Source organism: Eucyclogobius newberryi, unplaced genomic scaffold (genome assembly GCF_026437365.1).
Source record: "Eucyclogobius newberryi isolate DKJ021-1_F unplaced genomic scaffold, fEucNew1.0.hap1 SCAF_18, whole genome shotgun sequence".
Lineage (NCBI taxonomy): Eukaryota > Metazoa > Chordata > Actinopteri > Gobiiformes > Gobiidae > Eucyclogobius > Eucyclogobius newberryi.
Window position 1 is genome coordinate 13,034,928 of NW_027315812.1, and position 13,174 is coordinate 13,048,101.

A 13,174-nucleotide genomic window follows, 5' to 3' on the forward strand; every position below is an offset into this window, starting at 1 on the left:
CGGATCCAAAACAAGTAACGGGACCGTAGGACGCAGAGACCGGGGCGCAGCTGCAACAGGAACTTCTTCCAAACTTTAGAGTCAAAAAGTGTGATTTGAGACAACTTTGACTCCTCAGTCGTATTTATGACTGTGAACAAACTCATTAACGTTAAAACAAAGTATTTTACTGTATGTCATGATCTCCAAACGCGAGGTTACGTTTCTAAAATCCAGATGAGGAGATGAATTTCGGCGTTTGCGCAAGTTATCTTTTACTTTTCCGCGCTTGTGACGAAGGGGATTATGAGACGGCCCGGAGCATTTTGGAGCCCGGGGCCCCGAAAGAGTCCGACATACTGTGCCCCCTGGTGCCGGTGGACTGCACGGATGAAGAGGGCAACACCGGCCTGCAGTTCGCCTCGGCCAGCGGACACGAGAACCTGGTCCGGTTCCTGCTGAGGAAAGGCGCCTCCGTGGACAGCCGCAACTACTACGGCTGGACCCCGCTCATGCAGGCGGCCAGGTGAAGCCTGACATAAGACTCCCAATTACACTGTTGCAACGCTAAGTTCATGAACAACAGAATATAAATGTGCTGTTTTTGTGAAACAGAATATGTTTAATCTCTTACAATTACTTGAATTTGACTTCCTCTGATAAAAAAAAAGAAATAAAGTTCAACGTTTGTCCCTACATCACATTGCAATTACATAATTCTAGGCTAATACAAAACATTGGGGCAAATTGGAGAAACGCCGGGCAGGGCTGCGTGATTATTTTATTTATTATTCTATAAATTAAAAGATTTTTTTTAATTGTGAAAGGTCGCTGAAAGTGGGAATTTTACTACAGAATATTCTCTACAAATGCGATGTTCCTATGTCATTTAGATTTTTTTTTAATTCCTGTTTTTTCTGAGACATAAACATCTCTCAGCACAAGACATGTTTGGAGTCTTGTGTATATTTCAGAAAACGATTATTCAGTGACTTAAATATATTAATTGTGATTAATACATAAACGTTAGCCCTTGGGATAACATAATCCATCACACCTCTTCCCTGTCTGGTTCAGGTTTGGACACTTATCAGTGGCTCATATGCTTTTGGAGAATGGAGCAGAGATAAATGGCCGTAACCGTCTTGGGGCAAGTGTCCTGGCTATGGCGGCCCGCGGGGGACACACTCATGTGGTCAAACTCCTCCTGGAAAGTGGGGCTTACGTCGACGACTACGACCACCTTGCTGTGGCTGCTGATGTGGTTCCCAATGGTAACAACAACAACAGGTGATACATATTTTGTTGAATATCTCAATAACTATTCTGTATGTTAATAATACCAAGGTGATAAGTCAGTAACACAAAGTAGGCAGTAGCAAGTAGTGCTCATTAGGACACTGACATCATATTGTGATGAATAACTTTATAATATGTAATATAGGGATAAACATGAGATTTTAATACTATGTTGTTAACAGCTGATATATGTAGCTTTGCTCAAAACCAATGCTTAATCTATAGGATATACGGTCATTTTAGTAGTTTTCATCATTTGTTCATAGTTCTGTGGCTCCCAACCCTTTGTCTCGAGTACCACCTAAGCTTTGTATCACACTCTGAGTCTACCCTAACATGGGTATTAGGCAAATGCATCTGTTTAATGTAGTATTGACAATTATTTCTATTGTATTTTCTTATTTTATTGATGTCCAAAATCCTCAAAAACATAAAAAAACATAATAATGCAAAAGAAAATTTAAATATGATTACATTTTCATTTTTCATCAAAACTTGGTTAGCAAACACTGATCCAGTTGTAGAAATGGTAATAATCAGGGTATGTAGGGTTAAAAAATGGATACTAAAGCTAGTATTGAAACAATGTAGTTTAAGCTTATAAATGACAATCTATTATATAAAAATGTGTCTTTGACCATCAGTGTTGATGATGGGGACTGGTGCAGTAATAGTAGTGTGTTTTCACTCTGTGTCTGCCTTCAGTGGGACTGGGTTTGGGGGCATTGAAGGCTGTGGTGGAGGTCGAGAGTTCATGGACATAACTCCTCTGATGGTGGCGTCACAGCACGGTCATGAAGCCGCTGTGCGTCTGCTGCTCGAATGGGGATCTGACGTCAACTTCTCCCAGAAGACCACCGGCTGGGGCCCACTCATGATCGCCACCCTCAGTGGAAAGGTTAAGGATATTACTATTATATGTACATTTGCAAAAATCTTGGTCAAATAATTTATGCAGGGTCCTTACGGGTGCTTGAAATACCTGAAATTGCTTTAAATGTACAACTTTTTTGTGTTTACAGTGTTTACATTTTGGGAAAAGTGCTTGAAAATGCTTTGAATTTTAACTTGTCAGTCCATGTTTTGCATTGGGGCCAAGCTAAGTATAAAAATGCCATGAAAAATGTGCAATTAAAGCTGCCTAAAATGTGGATTAAACGGATAAAAGTTAAATCATTTGAGTAGTTCAATTTATTCAGTTTAATCTAAAGGTATTCATATTGTTACATAATTGTTTAGTACAGAGACGTTAATCTGAAATGCTTTTACTGTACACATTTGAAAGCAAGTTTGACAAACAGTGCTTAGGCATGTCATAGTAAGTGTGATATAAAACTCTGCAGAAAAATATCTCCATAAATGATAATGTTGAAGACTGCAGTACTGCATGCTGCTGACACAAAAACCCGAAAGACGAATAATCCCAGCAAATCTGACTGACGAGATCCATTATCCTGCTATAATAATTTACCCTCACAGCAAAATCAGCATAATTATAATCTACATATTTAGGACCGAGCCCCAGCTGGGCGTAGTATCCACCTCGTTCTACTCAGCCATAATCTAAAAGGTTTAAAACAGTTTCTAAGATGTAAAAAAATGGCCTAAAACCTTGTGTTTCGCTCCGCAGGTGGCCGTGTCTCAGCAGCTGGTGGAGAGAGGAGCTGACCCAGACCGAGTCAACGTCCTCTCGAAGACCGCGTTTGAACTGGCCATGCAGCTGAAGCAGAGGGACATCAAGGCTTACCTGGACGCCATCACCACCGTGCGCCCGCAGACAGGTCCGTGCCGCGTTCGCCTTCAGACAAACTGTATCCCCAGGGACCAGTCGGGGACCAATCGAACCGCCAAATGGTCTAGTTCGAGTTCACACTGCGGCCCACACAACTGCATCACTTGATAGAAATTCTCCTGACAAACATTTACCGACGAAAAAGACAAAATACTGTGAACAAACTTTTGAAGCCAACATTTTGAATATTAAAGGTGTAATTTTCCATTTTCTGGTGGAATATTCGCCTCTTGCTGACATTATTCTACACATTATGGCATTAAACGTATCCGTGTTGCATTTATTCAGTTAAAAATGCAGTGAAAAACCTGCATTTGCGCGGGGTCGCCTCGTCACAGATCTGACCTGTAACTCGTCCCGGTGTCACCTGCTTGTCTCCATGGAGATAAGATAACGGCTTTTTCTAGAGCGATCCAGGAAAAAGTAACTACCTTCTAGGGATGTCAAGATTATTGGGTTAATCAATAATTGTGATGATGCAGGTCACAATAAAATCGTAAGAATCAAAAAATAATAATGGTGACAATTTAAGAAGCAAAATTACAAAAATTTCATCCAAATAAAAAAAATTAAATTTAAAGTATTTTTTGTGTAATATAAAGCCCAAAAAATATACCAAAATGTTTTTTTCTTTCTATTTTTGTCACATTTACCTTTATTTTGTCAGAAAAGTTTGATTTTGTAAACCTGAAGAACAGTAACATGTCAGACCACAGAAATGAAAGAAACATTAAAGATTTCATTGTCACAGAGTCTCAATAATCGTGAATAATCGTTAAATCGTGGTGTTTTTTCTCACAATAATCATAACGCAAAAATGTTATATGCCACCTTCCCATGGAGACAAGAATTGACGTTACCCTTCACCACAAACGTTATATACTTTACTTATGTTTTGAATTCCCTATCAAGCCTTTGTAATGTTTCAAAAGACCCCATTGGTTTCCTGAAAGAATAATAAAACAATGTAATTACAGTAAAATAGGCAAAACTCTCATAGGCAAAACTCTCTCATATCACTCATATACCTTACATAATGTGGGGTGTTTATTACAAGTCAAAATTAGCATTCATATTTTCACTATTCAAGGGAAACTTCATTGTTAAAACTAAATGTAAGCCTTTATCTCTTTGGGCTTGGTAAATGTTGAACTCTTTTGTGTACACGGCCCCCCGCTTTGGATCGCTCTGTACTGCAGTATGTGGTATTTGGCAGGCGGTGTTTCGTAAAGTCCTTCACGTCTTCTTCTTCTCTCTCTTTTGCCTCACAGACGATGACAGACGAAGACCAGACGTGTTCAGTGCGCTCAAGTTGGGTATGTTTGAAAGGCAAGGCCGCAATTTAGATTTAAATAAGGCTGAAAAAGGATTGAACTTGGTTGCCACAAAGTTAAGGTCATTTGAGTGTTGAAATGATGAGAATTAAGGCGTTTGTATTGACTTAAAAAACAAAAGCGCTACCAGATGACATCAATATGTGAGGTTGAGTTTATTATATTAGGTTGTTTTCAAGGTTGTTATGCAACATTTTATAGTAAAAGAGGCAGAAAAACGTCCAAATCAGGATATAAAGTGATATATCTGGCTTTGGTTGGTTAGATTGACATGTCGAATATTGTTTTTACTTTATTGTAAAACCCGCCCTCAGGTTTTCTCAACATAATGCACGGCTTTTACATATTGCACAAAATCAACTTTCATGACCTTTTATTCTCGGCCTTTACTCATTATTCCTTTACTCAAAGTTGTATTTTTGATCGATTCATGCGTGTTTGAGTTAATCCTGTATTGCTTTGCTGCTAGTGCTTAGAAAATTCCTATTTTCAGCCACCCCCTATCCCCGCCTGTACTTACTGTGAGTATTTGATAAATGAAAAGACACAGTTAGGGTTCTAAAATGTCACGTAGGTACTTTTAAATAATAGAAATATGTAAATGACAAGCTACTGCAATGAAGCCCATTTCTATTGTGACGTTGGATTTATGAAGAAATTGTACATCAATACCGTGTTTTTTCTCCACTATAAGGCGCACTTAAAAGTTTATAATCCAGTGCGCTTTATATATAGATTAATTCTGGTTGTGCAAACTGAACTCGAAGAGATTTTGTGTGGTACACGTTTTGTTTCGCTTAATGGGCCTTATATATGAAAAAATATCGATAAATAGACCATTCATTGACGATTTATAATCCAGTGCGCCATATAGTACGGAAAATACGGTACATAAGCATAATATGTCTCCTTTCGTGCAATGCTTGTGCAGGTAATTCTCAGCTCGTCAAAGAAATCCTCGAGGAAGATCCCGCGCAGGTGAATTCGTCCAATCAGGAGGGAGCGTCGCCCCTCATGATGGCGGCGGTGAGCGGGCAGCTGGAGGTGGTGCAGCTGATGGTGGAGAAGAAAGCCGACATCGACAAGCAGGACGGCGTGCACGGGTGGACCGCGCTGATGCAGGCCACGTATCACGGGTAGGTGTCAGTTTCCTCAGCCGCTCGGTTACTGAATACAGTGCGAGGATGAAGATCTGAGGGTTCTTTTCTGTTTGTTTTCGTAGCAATAAAGACGTTGTCAAGTACCTGTTGAGTCAAGGTGCGGATGTCAACCTTCGGGCCAAGAATGGATACACTGCCTTTGATTTGGTCATGCTGCTCAATGATCCCGGTAGGTTTGTGTCTAGAGCTCAGGAATCATTTAGTAGTCGAGTAGTCAGCGATTATTTTTAGTCATAAGAGTATTCCTATTGTGAGGCTTTTTATATACATTTTCATCCAAATAAAGGTTGAAATGTTGTGACTTATATTTGAGAATATTTACGAATTTATTGGTAAAAATCCAAATGGTTCTTCTAATTTTTTGCATTTATATTTAATAATGTTGCTATCTTTGTTATAAAAGGTCTTTTGGCATGTGTTTAGAATATGATTATCAACAACAACAAAAAAGTCTATTAAGCCCTATTATTTGAGTAAACATTTTTCTTCTTGGGTTGTTCTCATAATAATCCATCCACTTTTTGTTTTAATTGAGGACATTTTATAAACAAGCCCACGGCACGTTGTTGATTTAAGAAGATAAAACTATATAAAACAAGTATTACTTAATAAGAACAATGTAGTAATAAAAATGTCAACCCAAAAACGATCCAAAAAAAGCAAACAAAATAGAAAGTATTTAAATCAATAAACACCACACAACTCACGAGGTGTTAATACTCCCATATATTCATTGGATAAGTACAACGCTAAAGCTCTGAATATGTTTTGTTTTTGCAGACACTGAACTGGTCCGCCTGTTAGCGTCAGTGTGTATGCAAGTGGACAAAGATAAAACCAAACACAGAGGTAGAGGCCTCACGGCTCCCTCCAAAAGCAGACAGTCTCTCAACCACGTCCCGCTGCCTCCCGATGACAGAGGAGGACTGAAGGTCAAATCATTTAAACCTAAGCAATTTTGAGCCCTGAAATGAGTTTTTTTTTTAATGAATTGAAATTACCGCTTTGCCCTACAGTCTTGGTGGAGCAGGATGTCCAACCGCTTCCGACGGCTGAAGCTGACTCACACGCTGAGACACGGCCTCTCGTCCAATCGCCTCGCTCCGTTTCCGGACGACGTCGTGCACTCATTGGATTCAACCATGAAGGCCAATGATAGTAATACAGCCGTACCGAGCCCGTCCATCGGAGGGACCGACTCCCACTCTGCCTGGGCTGTTAAAACTAAAGACACTGGTGAGAGGCCGCTGACATCAAATGCACCTGAGAATCGTGTGGTTTGGTTTATTTACATTTATTCATTTATTTCCAGGATTAGGCAGAGAAAAAGAGGACCCTTTAATAACTACAATGGTATGACTGCTTTTTCAAACTAACATTTAAAGCTCTTCCATGTAACATTTCTGTTAAAAATAGAGTAAAATAAGAGCTTTTTTTCTGTTTGGGTTTCATTGCATCCAAAAAAAAATTATTTCTGTGATTGTGACTGGACTTGCTTCTCCAAAGACTTGACTCACAATCTTTCTGGTGGAGGGTCTGTTACCTGCTTGTCCCCATGGCGATTTTATTGCTGGAATTGGCTGGAATGTTCCACAGTATGTGCTTTACAGTCTGCATAGTCCAGACAGCGATTACGATGTTCAAAATACAATTAATTTTATTGTCTATTAGTCACAATTCGTTGATTCATTGTTGCAGCCCTTGGATTTGGATTATTTGGATTTATTTATCAAATTGGACAAATTCAGGGTTATAGCTTATTATTCTTGCTGTATTAGTGAATCGGATGAGAAAGATCCAAAGATACAAACGTTATATAGCCAGTAATTGACACACAATCTTTTTCCATTATTTTTCATTTGTAACGACAAGCACAGCTCCGACCTGTAACTTGGCTTGGAGGCGTCAACTGCTTGTCTCCATGGAGATAAATTAGTTTAATGGCTGTTTTCTTTGCCAGAAAAGTTACATAGTGCACCTTTAAAACTTTTCCTGTCTTTTCAAATCATCATATTCTTATTTATATAGTTTGTGTTTATATTCTTATCAAGCTGAGAAGTGGCGCTCCTCTGACGCGTCTCCCCAACGACAAGCTGAAAGCCGTCATCCCCCCGTTCCTGCCCCCGTCGAACTTCGAGGCCTGGAACTCGGACCGGTCCCGGCTGCTCAAAGAGGGCAAGAGTGAAGCGCCCCGGCTGCCGATGCCCCCCCAGAGAAAACTCAACAGCAGCGGGAACTCGGATATCGTGAGTAACACTGCGGTTGTTCTTCAGAAGCCAACGTTTTTATGAATTAAAACGGCTTAGAAACTGTTTACAACTAACATAGAATTTGTGTTTATCAGATGGCAAACAATTAAGTGTAAAATGTGACAATGTTATATATTTAAAAGTGAAATATTTACAATATACATTAAGATTTTCATATTCCAATGACCTTTTCACAAGATAAAAACAACACATAATAAATATATACATTTAATCATCTTCAAGGCAAGACAATAAACGTCTTGCACAATTTGTACACAAAGTAATTCTGTAAACAAAGTGCTTTACATACAGTAACAGGAAAACATGTATAAAAACCACAGTATAAACGGATAAGAAGTACAAATAATCTTCATAAAATCTAGTTACATTTGCAATAAAAGTGCTCCTAGAGACATTGTTTATTTTAAAGTAGATGATATAAACATGTTATACAGTAAACTTGACTCACACACTTCATGATAGTTTTAAATGCAAACGATACAAAAACATTGTTCTCTTTTCTGTGTTGACTTCAGACATCCATCAGTCGAGTCGTGAACCGCTCCATAAAGTTTCCCAGCATAAACAAAGGGCCCTCCTCCACGTCTCCCTCGAACTCGGGACACTATCACTCGCCTCACTCTTCCGGGGGGTCCAACGGCGTCGCAGGACTCAACCGAGACTCGCACAACCGATCAGGTCATACGATATTAAACACATATTACACACAATTTAGTATAATTTATTTTGTGTACTCTCCATTTGCCTGTGCAAATACAATTACATTTTGAGGACATATAATTTAATGGATACTCCCTCATAGTTTTATTCCATGTGTTTATTCTCATACTTGATGATGCTGTCACAACATCTGAGATATCTCTTCTTTTTTTCAGTGCATTTTGAACCAAAGTCTCTAAATTTAGCTCCAAAACTAATCCCCTTCAGTTTTGCTATCTTTATTTCTGCCTTCTGTCCCACTCTCAACACATTAAATGATATCTTATGCATTATTCTGTTTTTTTTTAAACTACTTTGGGGTCACTCTAACACTAGCTAAGGTGAATGGACATTAAAACATGGAGGAACACATCTTGAAAAACCACTTGATGTCATCAGAAAGTGGAAGTGTTTTAAGTTGGTCAAAATGACGCTCATCCTCTTCATTCTGTCCACCAGGGGGCAGCGCAGACAGTGTTCTCTCTCAGATAGCAGCCCAAAGAAAACGGGCAGCCGGCTTAATTGAAGTGAAACCTCAAAGTCCAGAGAAACAGCAGGGCCAGAGTCAAGTCCAACTGCCAGCGACGGCTCATCCACCTCCCAACAGCAACAACCTGCCCGATATTCACTCCCACTCCAACACGGCCACTTCAGACGCACACTCCAGGAGGGTACGCGACATCTTTGGTTTAGATTTACGCCTTTCCAACATAGGCAGAGGTGAGCGGACGGTGGGGTAGTCAATCATGGTACTGGTAATGGTAAGAGTAAGAAGCAGTGATCCGAAAAATCACTCAGGTAAGAGTAAAATGTAAGAGTGTTATTAGAGAGTCATAATGTCTCATCATCTCTGTATGAGTTTGAAGGACATATAACAGCAAATAATGCACGAAATCTGTCTGGTATTTTCAAAGATCATACCATAAAGAGGAGGAAAACACAATCCTATCTGAAAGAGCGGTGCGAGAAACACAAATGTTTAAATCACTTAATATTTATCGATATATTGCACAAGTATGTAAATGTATGGCGTCGTAAAACTACTCCGAGAACTATAAATTTATGTTCCTTGTAGCCACAGTTGGTATCAGTATTATGTCTCTTACAACATAATTGATCATTCACAAGTAATATATATATTTTTTACTGTATTCAGTTATAACATTAAAACTCGTGCATACCTTGTTTTGCAAGTACTTATCATGCCGATGTCTGTTTAATCTTGTCAGAAAATAGATTTAAAGAAGCGGCCCCAGTCTGGGAACTCCTCCACCTCCAAAAGCACATCGCCCACCCTCACGCCGTCTCCGTCCCCCACACCGAAGCCTCCGAACGGGCCTGGAGACTCTCTCTCCTCCGCCTCCTCTCATCCACGGTCCAAGAGCAGCGGAGGCTCCAGCAGTGGCACCATCACGGATGAAGGTACGACGAGATCAGGAAAAGCTGAGTTTCATCCGGTTGTCATGACAGCGCTGAAGTCATTTTGTGTCAACCCTGAAATTATCCGATTATTCAAGTACAATGTTTTGGAATTGAAATGAAACGACTTCTCTTTTACGCACTCGAAGCTGTATTTAAAGTGATTCATGCGTGTTTGAGTAATCTTTATTCTCCTGCATTCAAGACGGCATGGCCCTTGTAAATAAATAAATAAATAAGTAGTATTAATTAATTCAAACAGTTATTTATGGACCCAGAGATGTTGTCACAAAATAGTTAAAGTCCGTATGACACATTAAACTACACTTTTCAGTAAATCAAAGGGAATATGATTATATTTAAGATTTTATCAGTTTATCTCAAATTTGGCAATTTTGGTGATGTTTATAATGTCACTTCCTGGTTTGACATGGTCAGCAAATATGACATAAATAGAGGTAATTCCACATTCCAGATAGTAAACTAGGACCAAATCATACAATATTTATAATTTGACAAATAGTTACACCTAAGAACACCTTTATTTTGTTAAATGATTGTTTAAACTGTCATAAAAAGGCGTCAGGTGCATATTTTCCATGGATCTATTATATTATTTTCTCAGTATTTTTGAATGAATGGTGCTTTTTGATGACATCACAGGTGTTGTTTGCACTCAGCACTAATTCCTGTAATTTTCAACCTTGTATTTATTGTCAAATGTTCTTCACAAACTGACACTTGACTGATGTAGAACTATGATGATTATTGACCACAGGGACAATCTCGCCAAACAACGTCATAATTGGAAAAACATGAGAACCTGTCATATCGGCTTTAGGTGACTCTTTGTTGTCTTCTCTATTTCAGATGAGTTGTCTAGTATCCTAAAGAAGCTGTCACTGGAGAAGTACCAGCCGATTTTTGAAGAACAAGAGGTATTGTGCTATTCAAAAAGTAGCATTTTGCATTTTAATGGGCGCTCTTGTTTGTTGTCGGCAGGTCGACATGGAGGCGTTCCTGACTTTGACGGACGGAGACCTGAAGGAGCTCGGCATCAAAACGGATGGACCTCGGCAGCAAATACTAGCTGCAATATCCGAGCTAAACGCTGGGAAGGTACATACAGTACAATTACCTTTTATAAATGCATTACACTTTCTATAGTAGCAGTGTAAAGTGTAATATTCTGTAAAAGTGTTGGAAAAAATGGTTTAATCATCTGTTATGCTTACAACGACAACTAACATTTATCCTTTTCACCCCTTCCCCTATGGTCTTCCTCTGGAGCTCCTTGATTAAATGAAAACATTGAGTGAATCCTATATTTACTCGTTTGAAATAGTCTTGCGTTTGACTGTTTTCCAGGGAAGAGAAAGGCAGATCCTTCAAGAAACCATCCACAACTTCCAGTCGTCCTTCGGGAGCAGCGCCAGCCACTCGAGACAAGCTGCGGAGCCTCGATGTAACTTTACACAAAGCGAAACATAACCTACAGCATAATCGTTGCTGTTGTTGCTTATGTTTGTCATTTTATGTATTATTTTAGCTCCTACGGGCTGGATGAGACACCAGGTTCGATCGCCCAACAAAAGGTAGCGCAGAAATCGACAAGACGGATCGCCAAAGGTACACCGACGGAAACGAGCAGTAACTGTAATTACAAAGAAGCCTTCTGAACCCAGTATCTCAAACCATAAGGTACTAAAGGAAAAGTATGGTGCGCTGTTCTGTTTAGCAGGGATTCTTGAATAAAAAAACATCTATTAGACTGAACGCTTGCTAAATAATGCTGCTGTCCAATTCTAGAGAGTCTAAAATTGTATGATCTGTACTATTGGATTTATGGTATAGACTTTTATCTATAAAGTGATAACTGAACATGTTTTAGAGTTTGTCAGAAAATGCTAAATATTCAAATAATGTTACCTGACTAATTCACTTCACAATTATTTGTGGGCATCATCATGATATTTTAAAAAACAGGCTTGGATCTATAAAAATGGTAAAGTTTGGTTATAAAGGGATGCTATGTTCTCCTCTATGTGTCAAGGAAGGGAACTCGACAAAGATATGTTTTATTTTGAATTCTAATAATGTGAGAAACGGCATATGAATTGCACAAATACTACTATATGAAGGATTTTTAAAAGTTATAAATATTAACAGTGAGTTGGACTGTCTTTAGTGGAAAACAGGAAAACGGTGTGCACTGATGAAGGAGAGTGAGGGGCTGTTTTCTGTAAAACTCCAATGAATTTGACGTTTTTATGTCTTGATTTTTATGAACCACTATGTAAACAGATGGCTGTAACGAGTAAATAAACATTGTGACGCTTGTTGGTTTTGAGCATTTAAACTGTTTTGGGATGTGAGACGAGGACACGTCGATGATCATTTATTATTTATGAGTTGTAAAGTTTAAATTTTTTACGACGTTTACATTTGAGGACGTGCGCTGCGTTTTCCACTTCTGCTTGTTTTTTAAGGCATTAGCAATAACGAATGCATTTACATAACATTTGGACACATATTCTTACCTTTTCCATCATCAGAGTTATTTTCACAGCACTTATGTTGGGTTATCTTATACTCATTCAAATAAAGCCGTTTTTTAACTTAAGATAAGATATGCCTTTAGTTGTCCACACAATGGGAAAATTTTGGTGCTGCAACTCAAGTAGGTACAGAAGTAGAAGAACAGATAACTTATAGGAAGCTTTAAAAAAACACTCTTAGAAAACAATTATAAACAAAACTATTGACAGAGCCTCTCATATTCTTAATAAGGAATAAAGAGAAAATAAATATATAAATACAATAAAATAAATGAGATATGCCACTTTCATACCATTTTCACATTTAATGGGTCACATTTAATGGGTCTACAATTCTATGACTTATGATTAAAGCATGTTACAAAATGATGCAGATGCTACTTTCTTCCACCAGATGGCAGTGGTATCTGTTTGGATGCCTTTAAGCCTGTTATAATCCTTGACACATTAACTCTCTAGACCAAACAGTATCTCAAATATACACTTGTCTATACACTATACTTGTCTTTATTATTTTTTTGATGTTTTTGTCTTGTTTACACTTTCTTGAGTCACAGTTGTAGAGTAAATGGATCATACTAATAATAATTGCATCTTGCCCGCTGTAAAAAAAAAATCATTATAGTCAAATTTTGATTATCATAACCGTTATTTGGTCTATGCA

General features: G+C 38.5%; 1 protein-coding gene across 1 annotated transcript; it reads left to right on the plus strand.

Annotated features, from left to right (window-relative positions):
* The first annotated feature begins 20 nt into the window (after positions 1-20).
* LOC140364440 (ankyrin repeat and SAM domain-containing protein 6-like) lies at positions 21-12,289 on the plus strand. Its single transcript, XM_072450569.1, has 18 exons — positions 21-505; positions 1,057-1,269; positions 1,984-2,176; positions 2,909-3,059; positions 4,342-4,386; positions 5,336-5,540; positions 5,627-5,733; positions 6,345-6,496; positions 6,581-6,800; positions 6,877-6,917; positions 7,616-7,810; positions 8,350-8,512; positions 8,993-9,204; positions 9,763-9,955; positions 10,823-10,890; positions 10,955-11,071; positions 11,321-11,417; positions 11,502-12,289. Exons 1-18 carry the CDS (start codon positions 225-227, stop codon positions 11,549-11,551), a joined length of 2,703 nt encoding a protein of 900 aa, XP_072306670.1. The 5' UTR covers positions 21-224; the 3' UTR covers positions 11,552-12,289.
* Positions 12,290-13,174: the final 885 nt, after the last annotated feature.